The sequence below is a fragment of the Anolis sagrei genome, chromosome 2 (genome assembly GCF_037176765.1).
Source record: "Anolis sagrei isolate rAnoSag1 chromosome 2, rAnoSag1.mat, whole genome shotgun sequence".
NCBI lineage: Eukaryota > Metazoa > Chordata > Lepidosauria > Squamata > Dactyloidae > Anolis > Anolis sagrei.
Window position 1 is genome coordinate 48615468 of NC_090022.1, and position 27787 is coordinate 48643254.

Here is a 27787-nt window from a genome sequence, read left to right on the forward strand (position 1 = left end):
CCAATGCCCTCACTGTGGGAGAAGATGCAGATCAAGAATAGGGCTCCACAGCCACCTACGCAGAGGTGGCCCTAGGTAATTTTCAACTGTAAGCAATGGTAAGCAAACAGTATCCCCCCCCCCCAAACCAATCACTGATATGTATTTTCTGTTCGTCGTGGGAGTTCTGTGTGCCATATTCAATTCCATCATTGGTGAAGTTCAGAATGTTCTTTGATTGAAGGTGAACTATACATCCCAGTAACTACAACTTGCATATGTCAAGGTCTATTTTCCCCCAAGAGCGCCTCAAGAGCGCCCCTATACTGCGAATGCTTACTTTGCGTAATGGGTTGAGCCACCCCTGCACCTACGGATCCACAAGAATACTGATCATGGAAGACTATCCTACTTGTCCCACGAGGGATTGCCGAAGTAAGTAAAGTGACTTACCAGCCATCCAGCACCTTGCTAACACTGACACCCATGCTAGAGAGAAAACATTTCTTCCCCTATAATTCATTGACACTTTCATAACCTTTGGGCTCATCTTGTTGTGTTTGAAATAACAATAATTACCATATCAGATTCTCTAGGTCAGGCGTGGGCAAACTTTGGCCCTCCAGGTGTTTTGGACTCCAACTCCCACCATTCCTAACAGCCGGTAGGCTGTTAGGAATGGTGGGAGTTGGAGTCCAAAACACCTGGAGGGCCAAAGTTTGCCCACACCTGACCTAGGTGTTTTGAACTTCAGCTCCCAATAGAGTCGCCCACTGGAGTCAATGGCCAGAGATCCCTGGAGTTGGGAGTCACTGATCTACATCCTGAGGGAGAGGCAGAGGCGGGGCAGGGGCCAAGAGGCACGGCTGAGGTCAGGATTTATTTTGGGATCCCGAGGGCACAGCCTCCCGCCGGGACTCCCGCCACAACACACACTCATTTCCTCTTTTCCCGAATGAATGGGCTGCCATCCCTTTAAAAGGGCAAAAAAAGGCGCCGCCTGAGTCAGAGCAAGGGCTGCTCCATTCATTCCCCGCCCTGCCTCCCCCCCCCCCCCCAGGGTTAAAAGCCAGCTCAGAACTGAAGGATTAAAGCCTCGCTGTCTATTGGATGGAAAAGTTCGCCGCTCTCCCCTGATTGGCCGGCGGCGTTTTCGAGTTTCCAATTTAAAGGGACTCTGTGTGCGCCTCCGGCTGCAAAGTGGAGTGGGTTGAAGTTCTACCTTTTGGTGAGCCTTTTTTGCAGGCAGAGACACTCTCGTTGCTAGTTCTGCCTGAAGTCGCTGCTCTATTGCCTCACTGCAGGCTGATTCCAGTACGAAGAAGTCAAAGAAGTCGAACCAGGTGGGCTGAGGAATGGATCTGAGTTCAGGAATCCAAAAGGTAAGCCAGGATTTTGATTTTTCTTTCCTTCCTTTCATCATTGTAACCTCAATGCAGTGTGATACCATGTTAACTGCCATGGCTCAGGGCTATGAATCATATAATCAAAGAGTTGGAAGAGACCTCATGGGCCATCCAGTCCAACCCCCCTGCCAAGAAGCAGGAATATTGCATTCAAATCACTCCTGACAGATGGCCATCCAGCCTCTGAAGTCACGTGAGTTGTAGTTCTACAAGGACTTTAGCCTCCTCTGCCAAAGAAGGCTGGTGCCTCACCAAACTGCAGATCCCATACTTCCATGGCAGCTAAAGTGCATTAATTCCACAGTGTAGATGCAGTCTGAGAGGTGAAGTGACCTCTAATTAATATTTATTTATTTAAGGCATTTATATCCCACCCTTGGAGACTCAGAGCAGCTTACAAGTTCTATGTACATCTTCTTTCTTCTATTATATATATAAAATGCTCTGTGCGTAATGAGTACCTTAAAAAGAAAAGAACCAATGAATAAAATCACACCAAATTTGGCAACAAAACGTCTCACAACACAAGGAGTGACCATCACTCAAAACATTATGATTTTGTCATTTGGGAGTTGTAGTTGCTGGGATTTATAGTTCACCTACAATCCAAGAGCATTCTGAACTCCACCAATGACGGAATTGAACCAAATTCGGCACACAGGACTCCCCTGACCAACAGAAAACACTAGAAGGGTTTGGTGGGCATTGACCTTGAGTTTTGGAGTTGTAGTTCACTTATATCTAGAGAGCACTGTGGACTCAAACAATGATGGATCGAGACCAAACTTGGCCCAAATACTCAATATGCCCAAATATTTTGTCATTTGGGAGTTGTAGTTGCTGTGATTTATAGTTTACCTATAATCAAAGAGCATTCTGAACTCCACCAATGATGGAATTGAGCCAAACTTGGCACACAGGTGGGTATTGACCTTGAGTTTGGGAGTTGTAGTTCACCTACATCTAGAGAGCATTGTCGACTCAAACAATGATGGATCTGGACCAAATTTGGCACAAATACTCAATATGCCCAAATATAAACACAGATGGAGTTTGGGGAAAATAGACCTTGACATTTGGGAGTTGTAGTTACTGGGATTTATAGTTCACCTACAATCAGAGATCATTCTGAACCTCACCAACGGCAGAATTGGGGCAAACTTCCCACACAGAACCCCCATGACCAACAGAAAATACTGTGTTTTCTGGTGGTCTTTGGTGACCCAGCTGACACCACCCTGGTGACCCCCCCCCCGGGGGTCTTGACTTCCCAGGTTGAGAAATGCTGCCTTAAGGCCATCCAGACCAACTCCCTTCACCAGGGCAAGAAAACATAATCAAAGCCCTCCTGACAAAGGGTCATCCAGCCATTCACACACACATATATGTGTGTATGACAGATGCACTATCAAAGATTTGAAAGGGACCCCTAAAGAAGGACAATTATATGTTGCCTGTTCCAGAGTAGGCAAACCAGACAATCTCCACATCAACACTGGCAAAGAAACAGCAAGAAATACTGTTTACCCACAAGCATAAAATCATTCCATATATTAAAAACCAACACTTTGTCATTACTTTATTTTCCTGATCACCAGACTGGGCCACAGCAACGCGTGGCAGGGGACCACTAGCACAATATATTATACTATTAGCACAGCACAATATTAATGGGTTGTTGTAGGTTTCTCGGGCTATATGTCCATGTTCTAGAAGCATTCTCTCCTGACGTTTCACCTGCATTTATGGCAAGTTTCCTCAGAGGTTGTGAGGTCTGAGGATGTCAGGTCTGAGCAACTTCTGAGGATGCTTGACATAGATGCAGGCAAAATGTCAGGAGAGAATGCTTCTAGACCATGGCCATATAGCCTGAAAAACCTACAACAAACCAGTGATTCCAGCCATGAAAGCCTTCGGCAACACAATATTAATATTATATATTACTACAGTATACTATACACTATGCTGCAATATTATTAGTAATATTACATGCAATATAAAATATATAATTATTATATTATATTGTTATATCATTAGTATTATATTGTATTACAATATTATGATCAATATTATAGGTACATACAATATGTTATAATTATTAGTATAGCATGAGTTATCTATGAGTTAAGAATTATGATTTTCTTTATTATATTTCAAGATGTTAGCATCCAATTTAAAATGCCTCTAAAAATAGCCTTAACATTAATTTTCACCAAATAGCACTTTATTTTTTGTTCCAAGTTGTGTTCAGTTGTGTTTAAGATGTCTTCTGTTCCACTTGTTAATTAGAAAGGTACATGTTGCAGCCAATTTAGGGCCCTTCCACACAGCCATATAAACCAGAATATCAAGGCAGAAAATCCACAGTATCTGCTTTGAACTGGGTTATTTGTGTCCACACTACTATATAATCCAGCTCAAAGCAGATAATGGGGTTGTTAGACAGCTGTGTGGAAGGAGCCTAAGTTAATTGTTAGCTCCAAGCTCTAGAGTGTGTAGAACTATTACTTTCATGCCTTTCCTATTTGTGACCAAAATACAAGCTTTGGGGATCTGAAGTTCTTTTGCTTTCTGTAATTACGGGAAGATTGTGTTCAGAAGGAATGCTGTTTGAGACAAATCCAACTGCCATGGCTCAATGTTATGGAATCATGGAAATAGTATTTTTAAAAAGTCTTTAGCCTTCTCTGGCAAGTAGTGCTGCTGCCTCGAAACTACAACTCCCAGGGTTCCATGGTGGCAGTTAAAGTGCATTAATTCTGCAATATAGATGCACCTTTTGAAATGAAATGGATGATATAATAATAATAATAATAATAATAATAATAATTATTATTATTATTCTTTTATTTCCTACCCCCCTCTCCTCATGCATCCAGGTGGTTTACGACATTGCTAAAAACATGCAATCATCTAAAAACATTATACAAAATGCACATATTAAAACATAATTCTAAAAATACATATTAAAAGGTTAAACATAAGACACAAGTTTAAAATTTGTGATTTTCTTCCTTGAGTCCTCGCTCCATTTGCTGTTGGACTGCATCTCCCAGGATTTTTCCTTATTGCCAGCAATGTACAGGGAATTAGTTCAGGAATATCTGGAAGACTACATAGTTCTCACTTTTGATCTGGATATAAACTCATAACGTGGTGATAAATCTAATTAAGCTAATTAGGAGGGGTTTTTTTCTACATCGGGTTTTTTTTTCTACATTGGGGGTTGGTTCCATAAGTCCATGTCGATACCAAAATCAGTGGATGCTTATCCCATTATATGTGATGGTGTAGGAAAGGGGCCTCCAGGTTATAAAATAGCAAAATAATGGTTTGCCTTTTGAGAGTTTAATTTATTTGGAGTATTTTCTAGCTGTGGTTGGCAGAATACATGGTTGCTGAATCTGTGGATACAGAGGGCCAACTGTAGATGCACCCATGGGGATAGGCGACTTGCTTCATTGATATAGCCCAACAGAGAGCAAAAGTTTGCTTGTCATCAATGAGGTTTGGGAAAGCCATGTTGGGATGGATGGTGTTACAGCTTTCGATTTTAATATTGGGAATGAATGGCAGGCATTGTACTGCCTTGGCTTGGACTGCCACAGTTTTCTCCAGCTCCTGTGGATTTCTCCCCCTTCCCTTCCTGCCCGCTTAAAACTGCATCCTATACCAGAAAGTATAGGTTGTAAAATTGTAAAGTTCTGCCCCTCATTCGGTAGACTAATGGGTTGGCCTGGTGCCTGGCTCTCTGGGTGCTATAGAATGTTACAGGTCATGCTCATAAAAAGGAGAGGCGTTTCAGTTGCTCTACCTTGCAGCTTGAACACAGCTTCCTTCACAAACCATGTGGAAAAGAGCTGTGGGATTTTTCAAGTAGCACCGTTTAAGAATCTATCCAAAAAAAGAAACAAAAAGAGCCCACCCATGCAAAACAAAACTCATTTTAACTCTCATTGCAGTCCAGCAATTTGAATCTGTTAGAGTAGCTCTGAAAATGACATTCATATACCACCTTTAATAGGGTAATTGTGTTGTGCTTATTGGACCTTCCTTTCAGCGAAGGGGGAAAACAAACCATAGAAAACTGATCCTTTAAAGCAGTGGTTCCCAACCTTTTTTTTTTTTTTTTTACCAGGGACTACTCTCCAGCATTAGTACCAACAGAGTTACAAATCAGTTCTTGGTCAACTTTAGATTCACTTTGGGGTGCTGATTCAGAAAATTGCACTGGATAGACCACATCAGCTCTAGTTTCTGATACAGAACATATGCCATGGTCAGTGACAGGGAAGGAGTGACAGGCAATGCAAAAGGAGAGGAAATAAAATATTTATATATTTATTTACTGTATTTCTATATTTATTTACTTTACTTTACTTTACTTTACTTTACTTATATACCGCCATTCTCAGCCCGAGGGCAACTCACAGTGGTTCACAACCAGTAAAAACAGCAATAATTCAATGCAATAATGTAACAACAATTAACAATTAACATATTATCCAAACAATATACCACCCTTCAAGGTGGTTTACAACAAATCAGTACACATTATATCATAATACAAATTAAAACATTATAAAACCACAACAGAATAAAAACAACATCATTAGCGTCTCCTTGTTAGAAAAAGTATTGTCCAATTCCATCATCTTGTCATAAATAAATAGAGGAGGGAAGCTTGCGGGCCACTGGTGGTCTGCTGCCCACAGATTAAGACCACTGCTATATAACGGAAGTGAGAACCAGTGTGGTGTAGTGACTTTGGTTTAACTCTATAGGCCAGGGTGCAAATCTATTCATGCCCCTGGAATCCTATTGGGGGTCTTTGGACAAGTCACAGTCTCAACCTCAGAGAAAGGCCATGACAAACCTTCTCTGATAAAATCTTGGGGTCCACAACCCCTTGCTAGGTTTACGTTAGGTCAACATAGGGTCTTGAAGTAATAACAACAGTAATAAAGGGTGTGTTGTCCAAAGTGTACTTACTCTGCTTTGTATCTCACAGAAATTAATTGGCCTAATTTCTATGTAAACCATGCAGAGTTCAAACCAACACTGCAGATTGAATATTTACTTAAGGTGTGCTTTTTATAATGAAATGCTATTGAACTGTTGGATAAGTGTAGGTTGGTTGCTGGCATTTGTTGTTTAGGTGCCAGTGTGGGAAAGATTGCTTTTAATAGCGATTGATTCAGAAAGTAAGAATACAGGCAATCCCCAAGTTACGAGTTGAATTTGTTTGTAATTTGGAACACATACAATTTAAGAGTATCTTTAGCCAGAGGGGGAGGGAGAAAGAGGGTCAGAGAGAGAAAGAGAGAGACAGATTTGTGACATTTGTTTTGTGGTCTGTGCCCTTGTTCAGAAGATTTCGCCTCACTTTCGGTCTCTGTGATAATTGGATTTTGAAAAAAAAATGGCATGTTGTGGAAACAAGGATTGGTGATCAACCTTCAGTGGAGACACTTTTTCCCCATGATAACTCCTTCAGGGATGAATTTCCATTCCAAGGGATGGATTTCTCTCACTTTCTTATGTCTCACCCCCGTTTGTAACTAAGAGTCATTTGTAAGTCAGATGATTGTAACTCAGGACTGCCTGTAAGCAAGGCCTTTCCAAACAGGCCCTATATCTCAGGATCTGATCCTAGGTTTTCTGTTTAACCTAGATTATCTGGCAGTGACAACTCATATAAGCCACTTTAAAGTGGAAAATCTGAGATCAGATCATGGGATATAGGGCCTGTCTGGAAGGCCTTTCAGTTTTTGGGAACTTGCCTTGAATATGAAACAGAGCCTGTATAGATTCTTTGGATAATTTGTTTTTATTTACCAATGTAAGTTAACACCTTGACAGCTTCTAAGGACCCTTCTACACAGCCATATAAACCAGAATATCAAGACACAATATCTGCTTTGAACAGGAATATCAGAGTCCACACTGCAGTATATCCCAGTTCAAAGCAGATAATGTGGGATTTTATTCAGCTGTATGGAAGGATTCTAAGCTACTACAGGTTTATAACAATATTGATCAATTGTAACAAGCGGTGCACCTATGCTGTAGAATTAATACACTTTAACCGCTGTAGATTAATGCTATGATGGGAATTGTAGTTTAACACAATCTTTAGCTTTCTTTACCAAAGAAAGCTGGTGCCTCCCAGGGCCCTTCTGTATAGTCCTATATTCCAGAATATAAAGGCAGAAAATCCAATATTATCTGAGTGTGGACTCAGATAACCCAGTTCAAAGCAGATACTGTGGGATTTTTTGCCTTGATATTCTGGGATATAGGGCTGTGTGGAAAGCCCCCCATGTTTCTATAGCATTGAGCCATGGCAGTTCTAATGGTGTCAGTCTTCATTCATTCTGCAGTGTAGATGCACCTGGGGTAAAATACATGCTCTTTTTGTCTTGAAATGCTATATATGCATCACTTCCATTAAGTATCAAGAACATTTTAAATCAAATCCATAATCAAATTTGCAAAAGTCAAATTAACAAATATGAAAGGCTGCTGTAGTTTCATTTATTGGACTATGTGCTCTCTTACTCTTTTTCAATGGCCAAAGAGGCAGGTTGTTGACTTCTCACCTATCTTTTTAATTGTGGTATTCATTGATCTTACAATTATGTAACTAGGAATTAAATAAATGCATTCTCTCAAAACAACAGTTTGTCATTGTGAAAGACAGGTTGTAGGTTTGTTTGTTGTTTTGGGGGAAAACAACAGCTTTTGAAAATCTATTTTGTCTCCTCTGTATCTTAGGACCCTTCCAGACAGCCCTATATCTCAGAATCTGGTCCCAGGTTTTCTGCTTTAAACTGGATTATATGAGTCCACACTGCTAGATAAAATGAGGATAAACAGAAAACCTGGGATTAAATCCTGGGATATATGGGCTGTCTGGAAGGGTCCTTAATGAAAAGATGGGATCTTAAATTTGGCAACTGTATCTTGAAAAGTGAGGGAGTGACATCCTCCAAAGGCAACTGCTTCACAGAAAGGGCAGAGCTTGAAAAGTTTCTTTCAAAAACTAATTTGTTATATGAAATTCACAGGGAGAGCAAAAGTATTGTGTTACTGTTACATTGCCAAAAATATCTTTCATTGTGTTGTACTTATGATTGCTAAGTGCTTTTGAGTTTTTAAACAAGTAAAATCTTAGGATGAGATTATAGCATCAAACTTTAAATGTCTCTGGAAACAGCCTTAAAAACAATTTGCACCAAATAACCCCTGGTGTTGTTCCAAATTAGGTTGTGTTATGTTCAAAATCTTTTCTTCTACACCCTTTTAATTAGAAAGCTACTTGTTAACAGGGAACTGTGTGGAAGGGCTCTAAGTTACTTGTTAGTGCCAAGCTCTGTTGTTGTTCGTTCGTTCAGTCGTCTCCGACTCTTCGTGACCTCATGGACCAGCCCACGCCAGAGCTCCCTGTCGGCCGTCACCACCCCCAGCTCCCTCAAGGTCAGTCCAGTCACTTCAAGGATGCCATCCATCCATCTTGCCCTTGGTCGGCCCCTCTTCCTTTTGCCTTCCACTTTCCCCAGCATAATCGCCAAGCTCTACAGTGGGATAAAACTATTACTTTAGTATACTTCTTATTTATGTTCAAATAAATGTAATAACAGAGTTTGGGTATCTGAAGTTATTTTGTCTGATAAATGCAATTCTATCAGACAACATTTTGCATCTACATTATTGGATTAATAGTTTGAAACCGGTTTAACCGCCATGGCTCAATGCTATGGAATCCTGGGAGTCATCATTTCACAAGGTCTATGAGTTCTTTTCCAGAGTGTTGATGCCTCAGTAAACTACAAATCTCATTTTATAGCATTACGGCATATCAATTAACATGGTGTTAAACTATATTAATTATTTTTACTGCATTTATATACTGTTTTTCTCCTCCTAAGGGAACTCAAAGCAGTTTCCAACATTATACTAAATGTGTACTAAAGACATTGTACCATGTATATATATCCATCTACCATGTAGATGGACCTAAATGCATTCTACTGTGTAGAATAGATGCACCCATAGTTTGCATTCATAGTGATAGAGGCTTTATGGAGTTTAGGTATTTCGACAGACAAAATCTATTGTTACGTCCAGGATAGACTACTACAATGCACTGCAAAGGCAAAGGGGTTGCCTTTGAATGCTGCTCAGAAGCTTCAAATAGTCCAATGAGAGGCATCCAGGGTCATAACAGGGGTGGCATACAGGGTACACACAACTCCCATGTTACGTCAGCTCCACTGGCTGCCTGTTTGCTACCAGGCACAATTCAAAGTGCTGGCTTTGGCCTATAAAGCCCTAAATGGCCCCGGCCCAAATTACCTGTTTGAACGCATCTCCCTTTACAAACCACTGTAAAGACTAAGACCTTCTGGGGAGGCCCAGCTCTCAGTCCCGCCATTGTCACAGGCGTGTTTGGCGGGACAAGAGAGAGGTCCTTCTCAGTGATTGCCCCCTGGCTATGGAATACCTTTCTGGCAAGATAAGATCAGTCTCCTCCTTCCTGTCCTTCAGAAGGATGGTAAAGACCTGGCTGTGGGACCAAGCCTTTGGGGCAGTGAAATGAGACAATAGTAGGGAACCTACTCCACTGGCTGGAGCCAGCATGATGTCTTGAGATGGTTTTAACAGCTGATTTAAAAGTAGATATGATTGATTTAATGCTTTTGTATTTATAGTTATTTTATGTCCCAACATAGCATGTTTGCCGCTTGTATGTTGTGCTCCGCCTTGAGTCCCTTTCGAGGTGAGAAGGGTAGAATATAAATGTTTCAAATAACTAATTAATACAAAATTAAAGAGCAGGGTTTATTGAATATTGAATTATTTTAACTTTACCTCAAGTTTGATATTTATTATTTATTTTATTTATTTGCTTTATTTCTATACCGCATTTTTCAGCCTAAACAGGCAACTCAATGCGGTTTTGCTATTGCTAACCAGTTGAATTTGTATTCTAATACATATACAGCAATTGTGTTTTTAGTAGTAGTTTTTTTCCCCATGTTGTTAGATGCTATCATACATTTCAACCATGGAAGAACAGTGAACTATAAATCTGAAATATATAAAAATGCAGAAAGTATTTTGGAACTGGGAAAGTGAAAGCTAGGTACATCTTTGGTTAAGAAGGGGATCATGAAATATTATTGCTAGGTAAAATAACACTCAAAATGTCAATCACTGACACTTTCCATAAAGATGGTGATGATCCTATGCTATGCTAGAGTTTAATATAATAGACATGTAACCTTTATTTCATGAATAGGATACATTCAAAATACTTGGATAACTGGAAAAGAGTATGATCAGGATTCTATTTACATAAGGTTAAAATAGCCTGAACCCTACTGCAATGGAATGAGGAGAATGAGACTATCAGGCTCATAAACTAGGCATTGGGAATTCTGAACCTTATCTTGTACATGTTTATATTACAAAATCCCTTTTTGTCACTGCATCTACCAGTCCAGCAACACATGTGTATTGTGATTTGTTATAGAACATCACTTGATCTCTGTCCAATCTTGCATCAGATTTTTTTCTCTCCCATTTGTTTCCAGTTGAATTTAATATAGTATCTTTTCATTTCTCCTTCAGATGCCTCCAGCTAAGCTATCCAAGATTGTTTGGTGATTTTATCAAATATATATTGCTTGACCTCAGCAGGATTTGTAACAGTTGATCACCTCTTTCCTTATCAACACTGTCTAGAGGTTTCCATGTTTGTTTGCTTGCTTGCTTGTTTGTTTTTTATTTCGCTCCACTAGCTTTTATTTTTCTTTCTATAAAAGATCTATTCACTTTTGTTCAATGTTCCCTCTTTTCTCTGATATAATTAGGTTCTCTTCTATGCGGCCTATGTGTGTGTTCATCACTTACATTAAGGCTATCTTTATTAAGTAGTCACCCAAGCCAATGTACAACCTGTGTTGTTCAGTCCATATCCATCATATTCTCGAAAGCTCCCCAAAACTGATGTCTTCCACCCGCTTTAAAGTGAGCATAATTTTAGCGCAAAACTGCCATGATTATATTAAGGCTTCATTCCATATTGTTGTTGTGATGTGTCTGCCCAGGAGATGCAATGATGTGCTTCCACCCCATATCAATATAATTTCATGGATGCATATATGTCTAGCAAGTTTCCCGATGCAACTCTATAGCCTACTTTTCTAACCAACTATTAAGTCTTTCTTTTGGCTAGCTTCCAATGGGGATTAGGAGACCTATACCATGCTGCAAGAAACTATAGTGCACAAATATTTCCCAACTATAGAATCCAGAACACGAAAAGCAAAGATGCATAGTCAGAGCTTAATTATATGATCCTCCAGAGGGACTGAAATCTGAATATTCTTTTTTCAAAATTCTTTAATAATAAGGAATGTGAGCACCATGGATGGCTTGTGTAGCAGTAGTATAGCATTCCAGATCATCAGAATAGGAACTTACAGCAAAACTCACATATCTTTATCAATGACATGGATGACAGAGTAGAAGGCTTTTTTAATTTGCTTTTTAAAATACCAAATTGGAAGGAATAACCAATACCCCAGAAGATAGGTTCAGAATCAAAAATGACTTTAACAGATTAGAGAGCTGGGCCAAAAATAACAAAATGAATTTCAACTGGGAGAAATGTATACATGGCACTTTGGCAATAAAAAAGAAAAGCACAGATATAGGATGGGTGACACTTGGCTTGAAAACAATACATGGGAAAGGGTTCTAGGAGACCTGGTAGACCACAAGCTGAACATGAGTCAACAGTATGATGCAGCAGTTTAAAAGCAAATATGATTCTAGGCTGCATCAATAGAAGTATAGTGTCAAGATGGAGCAAGTCATAGCCCCACTCCCTTCTGCTTTGGTCAGACCTCACCTGGAATACTGTGTACAATTCAGAGCAACACAATTCAAGAGGAATATTGACAAGCTGGAACGTGTTCAGAGGAGGGCAACCAAAACAAAAATGGTTTGGAAATCAAGTCCTATGAGGAATGGCTTAAAAACCTGGGTGTGTTTAGTTTGTTATGCTTAATGTTATGTTTTTAATGGATTTGGTTTTTCATGTTTTTGTTTATTTATTAGGGCTGGGCAACCACAGAAAAATTTGTTTCTAAAATCGATTCGTTTTTAGGGGTTTTTTGCATTTCGTTTTTTAAAAGAATTCCGAAATTTTTCTTTAAAAAAGTTCGATATTTACAAAATTTCGTAAAATTACAAAACAATTTCGAAACAATTTCGAAACAATAACGAATCGATTCGTTAATGGCGGACGCGACCGCGCAATACGCTAAAAAACTTCCAAATGGGACAGGGGGAACTTCTAAGCTTCCCTCTCCCTCTGTTGTTGACTGTTGGTGTGATATTTATAATTTTTTTTCACTGATTAAACAAACAACAACTATAAAACTTGCCCCAGACATGCGGAAATAATAACGAAATGATTTCAAAACGATAACGAAACGAATACAAAACTAATTCAAAACAATTACGAAACGAATTTAAAAATTCGTTTCATTTTTTAGTTGCTCCTGAATGGTTCATTACTGCTTCGTTATCAAAAAAATAACGAATTTTTAATGAATTATGAAACGAAACCGCCCAGCCCTATTATTTATCAATGTGTGTGAACATGCAGCATTGAATTGTTGTCTTTGTAAGGCTGCCCTGAGTCCTCCTCGAGGTTGAGAAGGGTGGGATACAAATGTGGAAAATAAATAAATAGCTTGGAGAAAAGAAAGTTGAGAGGAGACATGATAGCAGTGTTTAAATATTTGAATGTATGCCACATTGAGAGGGCAAGCTTGTTTTCTGTTGCTCTGTAGGCTAAGGCATGGAGCAATTGACTCAAATTGCAGGAAAAGAGATTCCACTTGAACATTAGGAAGAACTTCCGGAAGTCAAGAGCAGTTTGACAATGAAATATGCTGCCTTGGAGTTTGGCAGAGTCTTCTTCTCTGAATGTTTTTAAGCAGATGCTGGATGGGCATCTGTTGCGGGTGCTTTGGTTCTGTTTTCCTGCCTGGCAGGAGGGGCTTAAAATAAGTGGCTCTTTTGTTCTCTTCCATCTCTATGATTCTAAAAAAAAAAAATCAAACAGCCACTACCTTATGAAAATAGAAAATCTGTAGCTTATTGAAAATGAAGACCAAAATCAGCCAGTTTCTTGGAATTGCACCATAATGCTGGGCACATGTCCAGGCTTAATGTCTTGGATGGGGAAAGGGCTATTTTCTTTTGGGGGCATGGGATGAACTACTGTCAACTCAGAGTTTGGCTTGGCAATGTCACCAAGCCAATTTTAGCAAGTGTATGAAAGAAGTCTGTAATCCATTATGGTTTGCAGTGGAGTCTTAAAACTTTGAATATTCACTCACTGTAATTGCTGTTGATGCCTTTAGCAGCATATTATATATAAAAGAGAAGCCTTCGGTAGGGCAGACATTTCAAAGCTAAAAGGACCTGTATTAAATGTGAAATGAGCAGCCTTATGTTCAAACTAAGACAATTTAATGGCTTCCATCTCTGAACATTATTGGAAACACACTAATAGTGCCAAAAACAGATGTAAGCTCATGATTCAGTCCCACTAAATTCAAACAGTTTCTTCAAGAGAAATAAGTGTTTGTTTTGTTTTTAAATCCTCCAAGCATCAAATGTCAAAACTTGATTTCAAAGGATTCAGATGTCATATTTCTTTCTAGAACATGGATAGCACCACAGTGCTATAGCTAGATTTATTTATAGTTCTGCCCAAGGTTTGGTTTTTGAAGGCAAACAGAGATAAAATGTTGCAGTGTGAAAGCCAACCACAGAACATAGCAGATACAGGATATTAACTTGTGTCCTACAGGCAAGGATGGGAAAACACTACCTTTTAATCATTAGAAAGATGTCATTTGTAAAGTCCTCCTACATAATACAACCCTCTCTGCAAGATCCTGGAGAAGACTCTGATTTTTAAGCCTCAGCCTTGTGAGAAGTAGCTCTAGTTTCCACCCAACTTGAAAGGATAGAAAAAGTAAATCAAATGGCATTTGTGCAAACTGAATTTGCCGATGACTTGTTTCAGTGGAAATTATAAAGCCTCCTTTACTCCTTTCTCAGATTGCACCTTCAAGAAAATTAGTTGCATAGTTTTAGCAGAACAACTGAAAATGTGTGGGTTTTTTTTAAATGACAAAATCTGGGACCTGTGTCTCAGCTGAACTGCTAAACATGTCTTTCAGCAATATCTGCCATTGGCCAGGTCTGGATTTGCAAAGCAGTCAGTCAGTGCAGTACACATTTAAAAACACACCACTTGTGTATCTCAGGATACTTTTTGCTTAAAATTGCCCACAAAATCTCTACACACCCTTTCATGGAATATACTGCCTCAGAGCATGGCGAAGCTTTTAAGCAGAGGATGGATGGCCATCTGTTGAAAGTGCTTTGATTCTGTTCTTCTGCATGGCAGGGGTTGGACTGGAGTGCCCTTGTGGCCCCTTCCAACTCCTCTGATTCTGTGACTGTTTCAAAGAGACTCTCACATTACTTTAGTATGCAAGATTATTGTGCCATGTAGCTGCTCATGTTGTAGACTGAATTATGTAGTATGGCTTCTATAGCCTGACATTGGCTTTGGGCCAGGTGTGATAAATGCCTTGGAAGTTGTAGTACTGGGGATGAGTTGCTTTTAAATTTGTCTTTGTTGATTTTGTAACTCCCCCCACCTGACCAAGTCTTCTGCCAGCACAACATAGCCATTCTGAATATAATTCTTCCTTTTCTGTACTTCTAATCAAGTTTAAGTAATCTAACCCTCCCTGCAAGATACTGGAGAAGATTTTCTTCAAAGCCTTGCTATTACTCTGGGCAAGCAAATAAATATGTACTCGGTTAATGTACCAGAACATTGTCTCGGCTCATGGCAATGTGATCATTCCAGTGTTGCAGGGAGATGTGGATGTAAACACTTCAGTAAATGCTGCAATGAACAGCAAACAGATGCAGTACTTGATGCTGTTGTCAAGAGCCAAAGTGAAGATTCCAGATCAAACAGTCAGCCAGATGTGATCTATGGAGGTTTCCTGACAGACCAGTGTGTGGTCAGTGATTGCAAGCAAGAGATAAAAGACCATATAAACCTATGAAGGAAATGACAAAAAAATTGCATCAGGCTTACTCCATAGTAGATATGCATAGAATTAATTTGTTGGGCAGGGAGCTGGGCACATATAGAAGACAAAGTTGTGGTATTAGGCTCCATTGTGATCTATTGAAGGTCTGAAGCAACATATACAGGTACATAAGTATTCCTGGCGACCTCTCCATGTTATTGGAAACCATATATCAGAAATGGGAAAAGTGTGAATTATGGGCTCTGTGCAAATGTACAAGGTTGTTTGTGTGGTTTCTATGCCCTCAAGTACACTGTACTGGCAAAATTGTTACAGGTTATGCTCTCCGCCAGAGAAAATTGTGTTTTGTTCATATATAGGTCTCTGTCTTGAAGCAATGTTGCCACTTTGGACAGAAATGTTGGTGATATATACACACACACACACACACACACACACACACACACACACATGCACTGGATTACTATACGTTGACAGTTAACTTGAAAGCACGTAGACACACATTCCATTCAAGACTGGGCTTGTAGAGAAAAGCTGACTCATTTAACACAGCACTCTTCTTTCACCATCATACAGCAGGATGTGTATGCCAGAGAAGTGTTGATCTTTTTATTTCACATATACAAATGATTTCTTGTGTTACATGAATTTAAACTCAATAGGAGTTTGCAGCTCTTTGCTGCAGTACCTCATTATCATTCTTACTACATTCGGAAAAGAATTCTTGCTCCTTGATCTCCTTGGTAGTTCAGGACAGAGGTCAAAGAAAATCTGAACAGAGATAAAAGAATTGTCTTCTTCCTTTTTATTCTTGGCTAGTGCCTTGGAGCTGAGAGATATTTCAAGGAAGAGATAGAATAATAACTAGAGAAAAGTAGCACTTGGGTCTACCATCCAACCTCTGTGGACTTTATTCTGTCTCTTGTAATAATTAAGCTTTGAAGTGTTCTTATAGAATCAAGTTTCTAAAGCAGGCTTCTAATGCAGTGTTTGCTTACATTTTAGCTTCTGCCATCACAATGGTAACTCCCTGTGCCAAATCTCAGTCCACAGTAGTGGACGCCTGGCAATTTTGATGAGACTATCATTGTTCCTAGTGAGATCTTGACATGAAGTGGATTCGATATATGCATGCAATGAAACCTCACTGTCTGCTTCCTTAGGGTAAGAATGCTGGAGATGTAGCCAGGTTCTTAATATAAAGTAATAGCAGCAGGGAATGATGTGCTTGGTACTTTTTAATTGTCTTTGTTGCTATGGTGTGCCTTCAAGTCAACTCTGGCTTTGGTGACTCTTTTAAAGGGTCTTCTTAGCAAGATTTATTGAGAAAAGATTTGTCACTGCCTTTGTGACATGACCATGTTCACAAAATGGGTTCCCACGTCAGAACAGGAATTCAAACCCTGGACTCACCAAATTCTAGTTCAGCACTCAATCTACTACACTTTAAGTGAATGTCTACTTATATGTTTGTGGGTCTTTTCAAATACTGATGGAGCAAGACCATGAATTGAACTTTTAGTATTTATATTTTTAGGTTGACTAGTTTATGAAAAAGATTTCAAATAACATAAGGAAAACTAACAGGAGAAGGCTAAAAAGTTGCACAGTGCAATAAAACCATAGTTAAACCCATCAGCTAAGGGAAAAGAATCCAGATGTTTAAAATGCTGAACATTTTAAAAGGTTCTTGTAATATCTAGGCATATGTAATTTTAAAAAGTCATCATTGGCACCCAAGGGATCATTGCACAAGTGCTAGATGTAATGTTACAAGAATGTGATGCCATTCTACTCAAATCCTTGGAGTAAGATTTCTTATTGGTTGTGGAATCATTTAGGGCCAGTGGCCTAATGTCTTGAACGAGAGGAAGAAATATTCCTCCTGAGTTGTATGCAATGAAGTTATTTCAGACTTATAGTAACCCTATCGCAGGGTTTTCTTGACAAGATTCGTTTCGAAGGCATTTGTTTCTTTCCTTCTTCTGAAATATGTGACTTACCTAGTGGGTTTCCATGTGGGGATTTGAACCCCACTCTCCAGAGTTGTAGTCCAGTGCTCAAACCACTACATCAGACTGATTACCTCATGTGGTGTAGCCAATAGGCTTGTGCAAGTCAGCTGGAGGGCAATCCATTTTTTGTATCCGGATTTTGATGGGTACCCAGATCTGTTTTTGGCTAATGGAAAAATCTACTTTTGGCTAGACAGCCATAAGATTCAGGAAGATCTGGCTTATTGACTGGAATGCAGAACATATGAGGCTCCCCTTTCAGTTCCTGGGACCATTTCATTTCTTCCTTTCAAGTGAGTCTGGGTTTGAAAAACGGGGTTAAAGAAGCACCCCTCCTTGGGTTCCTTTCCTATCTTCCTTTAAAGGGAGTCTGGGTTTGAGCAATGGGGTTAAGGAAGCAGTGCATAAGACATGTCATGGTGTTTTTCTATTTTGATTGGCCCAACAGGCAGGGCTCACAGGGAAACCCTGTGCGAGCAGCATGTGGCAGCCTTTCCGCGCACTGCGTGGTGCCAAATAGGGGAGGAGGAGCCATAATTGGCTGCTACGTGGTCCCATTACCAATGAAAAAAATGTCTCGGCTGAGCCCTTACCATTACAGCCATCCTGCCAAGCCAAACAAGCCAGATTAGCCAGAAGGAATTGACCACACCGAAACTGTGCACAAGCCTTATAAGTTTATACTAATTTATGGGACCTCAGTTAAACAATGCATCTATAGACTATCAAAGCAATTGCCACAGCTGCCACAGCTACCTTTTTGAATTGTAGATAGCTTGAATAGACGTTATTGAGATCGACTGCATCCTGACAGGGCACACTACTGTTAAATCTGAACAATATCTGCTGAGAAGACAAACAGTTCCTAGTAAGATATATCCCAAGTAAAGTTAGAAGAAGTCTGTGTAGAATGAACAACACTGTGCATATTAGGATTGGCCTTGTGAATCCTTGCTTGAGCCAAACAGAGCGGGGGCACACTACTTGATCGCACCTATCTTCCAAAATATCTGTCTGTTTAAATTGTTAATTAGTACAATTTTTGGTGGTGGCTGATCTTTCCCTTTGCAGCATTCTTACAATGAGTAGAACAACTTTTGGTAGTAATGGCACAACACATATTTCCGGTTGACTACTCCTTATCCTGAACTCTATCCTTCCAACTGTATCCTTTTGACAATGTTTTATGAGGTTACAGGAAAGCCAAGCAGACACAGCATTTTAATTTTCTTCATCTCAATTCCTCTTTGAAACTTTCAGTGCATTCCTACCAGGGGTTCTGTGTCTCACTTCAGGGAAATGCTGGCCTACTTGTTGTCTAGTACATCTCTGTGAAGTCAAATCCCCCTTGCTGGTGCAGGGCATGTGTACCAGCTGTACTTCTTTATTTCATTTCTGTTTAACATGGCCGTAAGCTTTTATTACATAAAATATTAGTTTAGAGTCATTTAATTGAACTTAATGATGCCTAATTAAAAGCTAAGCTCTACATGCTGCTAGTATGGAATATTTATGACTGATAATAGCATACTAATGGAGTGGAGACATCCACAGTTTTGTACGAGTCTAAATCCCTACCTCACCCCACCTCTGCTCCTAGGCACAACATTGTAAAGATGCAGGCAGTTGTGGTTTCACATGAAAATAATGTGTCCTACTGGGGTATGAGAAGTAATTATACACATGAAAGGCAGTCAGTGACTAACTGTTTAGAATGTGTAGTATAGGTCTATAACAAATTTTAGCTTGATCAAGCTTCTTGTGGTAGTTGTGGTGGTGAGACAGTAAGACATTTTAACCCATCCTTCTTGCGCATTATCTAATTTCTTCGCTTAATAAGTCCGCATACAGATAGTAGTTTGTTCAACCCTAAATTTACTTTGGCTTATTTCAAGTTTCCTGTATTCCTGAAGTTGGAAATATTTGTTATCGAATAAAGAAATGAGATCTCTCTGTGCTTCCTATGATTTATATGAAAATAAGGATACACTTCTAGATACCTGATACATCATTTGCCCAGACATTTGATGTTAGGTTGCAACAGCATTTCTGCAATAAACAAAGGAATTCTTTAATACATCCCCCCAGAAAAGTGGTTCCCAACTTCTAAGACTCCCGATTGAATTAATCTCCTAGCATCCTTTATCTTGAGCTTATTGATGTCTGAGATTTGGCCCAAAAATACCTGGAATGCCAAAGGTTGAAAGCTATTGCTATAGACTCTGCTGGTTTCTTATGACTTAAGATGGAAGCAAGGAAAAACTAGCCCGAATCCTATTTTTAGTCCCAACTAGAACAAACATATAGTATCAGGGAGATTTACTTAACCTTTATGCTTATTTAATAAAAACTTATTTAGGGGTCAATGTGAGTGCTGTATCTTAACTCTTATAAAAAATTGTTCTTCATCTTCTCTGAGGAGAGTTGCAAAAGGCTTCGTTTGTCCCAGAAGAACCTAAAAGAAACACTGGTTCACTCTCTCTGTCATGGTGCCACTTCTGACTTTTATGAATGTCCAGGTGGGGTAATGGAGGCAATAGCCAGGGGCATCTGGATCTCTATTGGTGCTTTCCCCTCTCCATGGAGTGATCCTCAACTTATTCATGGATTCTAATAAAATCCTTAATTTTGTCCCACAAACCTGCCTTCAACTTATTCAAGAGTATATATGGCATATGTTGACTTGTCAGTCAAAACTGCATTCAGTGAGTCCGTTCTAATTGGCCTTAACTTAACCAATACATTTCAGTCCATAAAATGATAATACTGGTACATGCTTTGTTCCACATATTACTATATTTGGAATATATTTGGATTCTTGCTGCAAGCAAATCACCACCTACCCTGTTTCTCTATCTTGTTTTCTTTATCAAATCTGGGCCCAGTTTTTAAATGACTAACTTAAAATCCAGTTGCTGGAAAAATCTTGCAACTCTATTTTTAAATGCTGGAAGGTTTTTCCCCTTCTCTTATCAAGAATTCACACACTGTTGACGAAGAAAGGCAGTCAGCCAAGCATTTGCACTTGGAAGGGCATGATATTTGTTGAGACTCTGCACTGTGGTATTATTGTCCTATTGAATGGAGGTGGTAATCTGTCTGCTATTCATGAGTTTTCTTTGGTATTGGGATGTGCTTGATAGTGGCTAAACAATGTGTTTTTATTGTAAACTTTTCTCAAGCCACCCCCTCCAAAAAGGAAGGCCTTAATATCAAGTATCAAGTTTAATATCATGTATCAAGTTTCCGCAGTACTTACTTTGAAATTAGTTATCCCCCAGAAACTTCATTTTTGTGGCTGCCACAAACTATGTTGAATTGGTTGAGTTTCTACTATGAGATATTCATTGAAAATGTGCTGCAGGATGTTCTTCAAAACAAAGTTTTGCAGTTTAATAAACTTTTTCCATATGTTTATGATAGAACCAGCTAGGAAATGACATTTATAACCCAGGAACAAAAATTGTGTTGCATAGTGTAATTAATGCAGTTTGACACCCCTTTATTGGGTGTGTATGTGTCTGCCTATAGCAGGCAAGGTAAACAGCAGCTGCCTCCAGAATCCCATTCCAAGCATATCTGCAAAACAGCAAGAAAAGGAGAAAGCAGATAATTTATTATTTAGTTACTTCATTTCTACCCCACCTTTCTCGACCCGAAAGAGGACTCAAGGCAGCTTACAAATCCATCAAAAATTCAGTGTTGCACAGGGAAACAATAAAACACATCTCATAAAAATATAAAGAATCTATACATGTATACAATTAAAACTCATAACAATCTATCAAAACAGATTCAAAACCACATATAATATGCTGAGTCATGATTAATTAGCCTGCCTGATCAGCTACCCCAGCATATTGAAAGTTATGTATCGTTAACCAAACGGAATTATTTTTTTAAAGGCTCATGAAATTTAAAAAATCACCCCTGGGTGCTATTTGGAAGAAGCATTTGAGTGGGCTGCAGAAGGTTTAAAATGTTTTTGTTTATTTACCTAGAATCGTAGAGTTGGAAGAGACCACATGGACCATCTACCTAGCCCAACACCCTGCCATTATTTATTTCATAGTGCAGGTTTTGAAGAAAAAGTTTACTGAAATGGCTTTTTCCCCTTTTCATGGTATTTCTGCTTTTGCTACCAAATTTTCTGTTAAAATAGTAATGTCCAGGAACACATCTACTTAGTTAATTGGAGCATATCTGTATTTGTGATAAAGACATGAATAGGGAATTGACCAATGTGATATTTTTAACGCCTAATCTATAAAAAGGAACCATATGAATCTATTAATGCTTCATTTTATATTCTCTTGCAAATGATGAAAAGGGTTCCTGAAAAATGCTGCTATATTTAGTATTTCTGTACTAATGAAAAAACCCTGCTGGGTTTGTTTGTGAAACAGCAAGAAACAAGTTGTAGTTTTGTGATTTTAAACTCTTGCAGAGCACTTCCCAACCCATTTTCAAGAGCCCTATCTGTAACATTACATAAACAACATATGTTACATCCTGTAGTAAACTGCATGTTTATAATATCGTTAATTTGGGTCTTGAAAGATAATAAATAAATTATAATTTTAACCCATAGAAATTAATTGTCCTGTTAGAGGTCCCAGCACCTTTTATGGCACATCTACACTGACACTTTAACACAGCTTGGAATTGCTTTGGGAGGAACTGGCTTCACGGCATGCGTGATTGATAGTTCTGGAACTGCTTTCAGGTCAGGAAAGTGCTTATATTAAACATGGAGCCTGGTTTCAAACTGTTTTGTGGGTTTTTCTCCTCCCTGGGGGTTGGTTAGCCCTTTTTTAGCCAGCCATGACCAACCATAGGCAGTTTTTGGTAGCCCCTCTTTCCAAATTGTATAAAGTGCTTCAGCAAGAGCAGGTGTTTACACTTATTTCCACATTCTTCTGAACTAATTTTGTCCTGGGAATTGGGATACACTGGGATCTGTTGCAATGCATTAAAGGACTTAACTCAAACTTTCCTGTTCCTTTCTTTATTGTGCTGTATACCCTTCGATCTGTGTTGCATTGTGAGTTGCCAGTATGCGTTTTGTGGTGGCTGTGGTTTTGAGTCGTTATGAAGCCACATTATAGTGTCAATGTTGATGTTCCCTTAGGTACATCTACACTGCAGAATTAATGCAGGTTAGCACCATTTCATTGCCATGGCTCAGTGCTATGAAATCCTGGAAATTGTAGTTTGATCTGACACCAACAAACTCCAACTCCCATGATTCCATTGCATTCAGCCATGGCCATGAAAGTGGTGTCGAACTTGCGTATGGATCCAGGATCACCCAAATAAATCATAAATACGATTTTTTAAAAAGAGAGAAATGTGGAAAAAAATAGGTCTGACCCTTTTGTCCATCTTTGACTTCAATTACTTTTGCAGCATCCTCACACTCTTGGCTATAGTGAGGAAATACAGGAGTGAATGAGATTATTATTATATGTTGAAACTATTTCAACCACAAATATTTGCTTTGGTTTGGTATTTGGCAGTGGGTGAAGCCCCAAGCTAGTTCTGGGTTATTTTATCCAGACTGTTTTGCCATCCTTTTCACCTTGGACTCAAAGTAAATGAGAGCAGTCTTGCTACGTGCATTCATTTAACATACAGAGAAGTTCAAACAAGGATAGAAAGCTGCAGACAAGGGACTCCTTTGCTCACAGAAAGCAGCAGACACAACTGTGGCAGGAATGTCCTGACTCGCTTTGGAGGAAGGGCAAGTTTGATCACTTTTTATTTTTATTTTTTTCTTTTGTTTTGCTCAGTAGATTTCACTTGGCAACCATCCTATTCTGCTCCTTTGATTGGTGTTTTTATGAATGTAACAGAACCACTTGAGTATACTTAGTGAAACAGTTTAGAGAAAAACAAATGGCTGCCAAATCCTTTTTAATGTAGCTTTTTACAATCAAGATGCTGCTTGGTTTACAGTTGATGTGTAAACATGGATTAGCTATTTGCAGAACAAGCCTTTCTCTCCTCAGTTTTGCAAGAATCTTTGCCACAGTGTCAAGCTGAACTGAAAAGCAAGGCTTTGTTTATTATTTGACTGTCCACAGTACTTCTGCAACACATAGTTTTCTTGCAGTATTCCAGGTTGCCTGTTCGCATAGAAAAACAACTGTGGTAAACAAAACAAAAATGCTAGCAACTATAATTGAAGTGTGGTCAAAAAGGGCCACAAATAAGTAATAGTTGCACCAGTAATACAGTGACTGGCTGAATGATTCATAACTGTTCAAGCTGCTGATCATTTGCAGGTGGTATATAAGGTTAGGTCATTACCATGTAGGTGGCTCTTGGGTAGTAACTGTATGCTACAGATAGACTGCTGTCACATATGGACAAGGCTACCTTCTATCCCCCTACCTAGTTGGGTATAAGGTATTACCTTCCGGATGTTCCTACATTGCAACTCCCAACATTTGCTATGATTACTGGGGTTGTAGTCTTGCAACATTTGGGAGGTTTCACTTTGCCCTTTCTTGTCCTATAGCTATATGCAGTCCTACAGAAGCATGTGCAGTGTTCACCTATAGTATGGGGAAACACTCCTCAGGTCTACTGGCTGAATATTTTCCTCATCCCCATCTCTTTGGCCACGTCTGCATTGGTTCTTTATCCAGCATGATCATTAAATTTGCAAGAGTATGTACTTTGAACACATGCTTTGTTTGATGCCTTTCATAGCAGGGGGTTGAACTGGATGGCCCATATGGTCTCTTCCAACTCTATTATTCTGGGATTCGAGAATTTACAGCCTAGATGATGGTTCACAATCCCATCCATCTGTGGAGTCACAGTGGCACAATCCTTATGCCAGCTGGACTGCTGAACTGAAGGTTGGGTTTCTGATCTGAAGGTTGCTGGTTTGAATCCGTGAGACAGGGTGAGCTCCCGTCTGTCAGCTCTAGCTTGTGGACATGAGAGAAGCCTCCCAGCAGGATGGTAACACATCTGGGCATCCCCTGGGCAACATCTCTGAAGCCAGCCAATTCTCTACAGTAGAAGTGACATGCAGTATGTTCTCATGTCGCTTCTGACACAATTTTTTTAAAAGTCCCATCCATCAATTGTGATGGTGGATACAGTTGCCTTCCTGTTAATACGTTTCCATAGGGATCTTGTTGCTCAACAAGTGAACAGAATGTTAGACTAGATATACCTGATCAAGCAAGATCTGATCCAGCATGATTTTTATATGTTCAGAACCTCTTCTGTGTGCATAATGCAAGTTAAGTAATCTGATTTGTAAACTATTCCAGATGAGTGGTGATGTGAACAACCATAGCATGATTTCAGGAATCCTCTTGTGTTTGAGGGACTAACATTGTCTAAAATGCTTTGCAGCTGGAGGTACCTCAGTCAGTTCATGCTTATGCTGTCTTCAGCAACATTAGAAACCCAGAGCGCCAGCTGCACTAATGACTGCCAGACAAAATATTTCTGGGCTGTGTAGGATTGCTGTGATGTGGTGAGAATTTTATGCTAAAAGGCAAAACCCATCCATCTTCTAGAATCTGAGCAGACTTAAGCACTAAATAACTTTCTGACAGAAATAGTAAATGTGTATGTTAAGTAGTGCTGGCTACCACTGTGTGCCTTCAAGTTGGTTTTGACCAAGGAGAACCCATTAAGAGGTTTTCTTGTCAAGCTTTGATCATGAGAGATGGTCATTGCATTCCTCTGAGGCTGAGAGAGCCTGACCTGCTCAAGGTTATTGAATAGGCTTCTATGGCTGAGCAGGGATTTCCACCCTTGTCCCCAGAGTCCTAATCCAACATTCAAACCATTACATCTTGTCTGACTGTCATTCTGGTTTCTGCAATGTGTAATTCTAAAGGATTATAAGGATGATTCATGCTTTTTGTGAATGAAGACTCTCCCATTTAATTTGCATTATTCTCTCCTTTTTCATTAGAAGACATTCAATTTCTGTTCATTTTTAATGACTGAAGCATTTTTCTGAGAAAAAAGATAAGGTAATCACAGGGAATATGCATTGTCCTGTTTGACTTTTAGAGTGGGGAAGTTTGAAAAGCAAAGGTTACAAATCAGTATAAGTTAGGTATAATAAGAACAGAGGGTTTATAGAAAGGACTGTGGGTCAATGTTAAAGTATAGATGAGATATTAGAATGATTTTAGAAAGGACAGGGTGGTTGTATCAAGATTTAAAAGCTGTGACAAGTTAGTGGTCTGGGAAATGTGTTCCCAGAATTCCACTTGTACTCTCTGGGTTGGCAAATGCAAAAATTGATATATACAATACTGTTTTAAGTGAGTCTATTGTGTCTTTGCTTGTTTTTCCTTTTAAAAAATAAAAAAAATGTGGCCTTTCTTGTGTGTTTAGGTCTGGCAGAAGATGTCAGTCCATAATAGAGTTTATATAACAGTGAACACTGAAATAAATATTTGTGATGCAATCTGTGGAGTTCACTATCCATCATCTGCGTGAGGCATGCTCCTTGGAGATTGTGAAGTCTGTGGGATTAGTAATTGTATCTGGTGATGTTTTTAAGCCTTTCATCAACAAGTTGTACTCCACTAGATTTAGGCATGTTGCAGTATTAACTAATAACAGGTTCTATTTGAAGCCAATTGCTTTGATGAATGTAACAGTTAATTCAGATTTCCCATAAGGGTACATCAACTTTCTCTGGGGTCTTTATTGGCTACGTTTAATACATGTGCTTAGAAGTGGGAGATGCCAGAGTGCAGGCCATTGAAAAAGCCTACTTTGTAACTCTACCCAATAGATCCCTTTATAATTAACGTTATTATTTTAAAGATAAAGGTCTTGGTTCTGCAGATAATACAATTAATACTTCTTTTGAAACAATCAACCAGTTCTGGATTTGCTGTGCTGGTGACAAAAAGCAACTAAGATTGGGTGTACTAGCAGCTATACGGCAAACACACCATCACATAGCCAGAAACTTACACCCATAGATCAGAAAGTTTGCCAAGAAGCATGTGAAGTTTGGCCCCATTCACCCAGAGTCCCTTTTGATAAGTAGTTCTTCAGTCAAAGTTTCCCTCTTGTATTTCCCGTATGCAAATGAAAACCATATGTTGACAGGACTATAATTATATTTAACAATGAACACAACCATAGAATCAGACTTGCATGCCTGTTTGATTCAGCAGTCAGTTCCCTCAGTGGCCAGCCAGATGCCTACAGGAGACCCACAAGCAGAGCCTAGCAACTGACACTTGGAACATATGACTTCTGATGCTCTAAATCAGGGTTTCCTGGATGCTTCCTTGCAGATGTTTTGGGTTTAGCTCCCAGAACGCCTGACTGTTTGCAAAGCTGGCTGGGCCTTATAGGAGTTGGATGTCCTAAACAGCTGGAGGATAACGTTTGTGAACTACTGCTCTAGGTAAAGGATGGATACCTTTAATGGTATTGCCCTGCAACACCCATAATTCCTAAGCAGCATAGACAATACTGAGACCACATATTGCCCACATCTACTTTGGTTAGTGTGTAGCTATCATAATGAGTAGCTGTGGAATGCTTTGAGCTCCATGACTCTAGCTTATCAGAGTATGGAAGTCATGTAGCTCTCCAGGTGTTGCCCAACTGAAAGCACTGCCAGACCCATGCAGGAGAGGTTTAAGTTAGGAATGTTGGGAGCTGTATTCCAACCACATATGAAGGTTCTCATTACTCTCAGCCTGATCTAATTTCTTCCAATCTTAATTGGTTTCATAGTAGTGAATTCTACTAAATAAATCTGTGTTGTTGTATTCACAGTTTTCCTTCTGAATGTCTGATCCCAGGTCACTTAACTTCAATGGACAATCAAGTGTCCTTTAGTTGGAGGGGAAGGGAAAACTTTCCCTATCACTTTCTCCTTGTTTCACATAATTTTTACACTTTTTATCAATACTCCATTTCTTCTGCTGAACAGCTGCAATAACGTTAAAATTTCTTTGTTAGGCTAGCCTTTGTTAGTCTAGCCGCTTTGAGTCCCCTTTGGGGGAGATAAAGCGGCATATGATGATGATGATGATGATGATGATGATGATGATGATGATGATTCATGCAAGCAAGAGCATTAAGCTAGAGAAGAACAACAACTAGTGAGGCCGACATCTCTTTAGGCATAAGCTTGCATGCTCATCCCGGTAGAACAATCTACCAGGTCTTCATATAATTAAAAAAAATTACAAACCTGCAAAAA

The 27787-nt window shown here is 39.3% G+C and overlaps 1 protein-coding gene across 2 annotated transcripts in view; it reads left to right on the forward strand.

Moving 5' to 3' along the window:
* Nucleotides 1–1144: 1144 nt before the first annotated feature.
* Nucleotides 1145–27787, forward strand: part of LMCD1 (LIM and cysteine rich domains 1) — a 79311-nt gene continuing 52668 nt past the window's right edge. For both annotated transcript variants that reach the window (XR_009630841.2, XM_060766296.2), the window contains exon 1: nt 1145–1361. Coding sequence is in view for 1 of the 2 variants with exons in the window: in XM_060766296.2 (XP_060622279.2) it covers nt 1335–1361 (27 nt within the window). In the remaining variant the exon portion in view is untranslated. The remainder of the gene's footprint in view (nt 1362–27787) is intronic.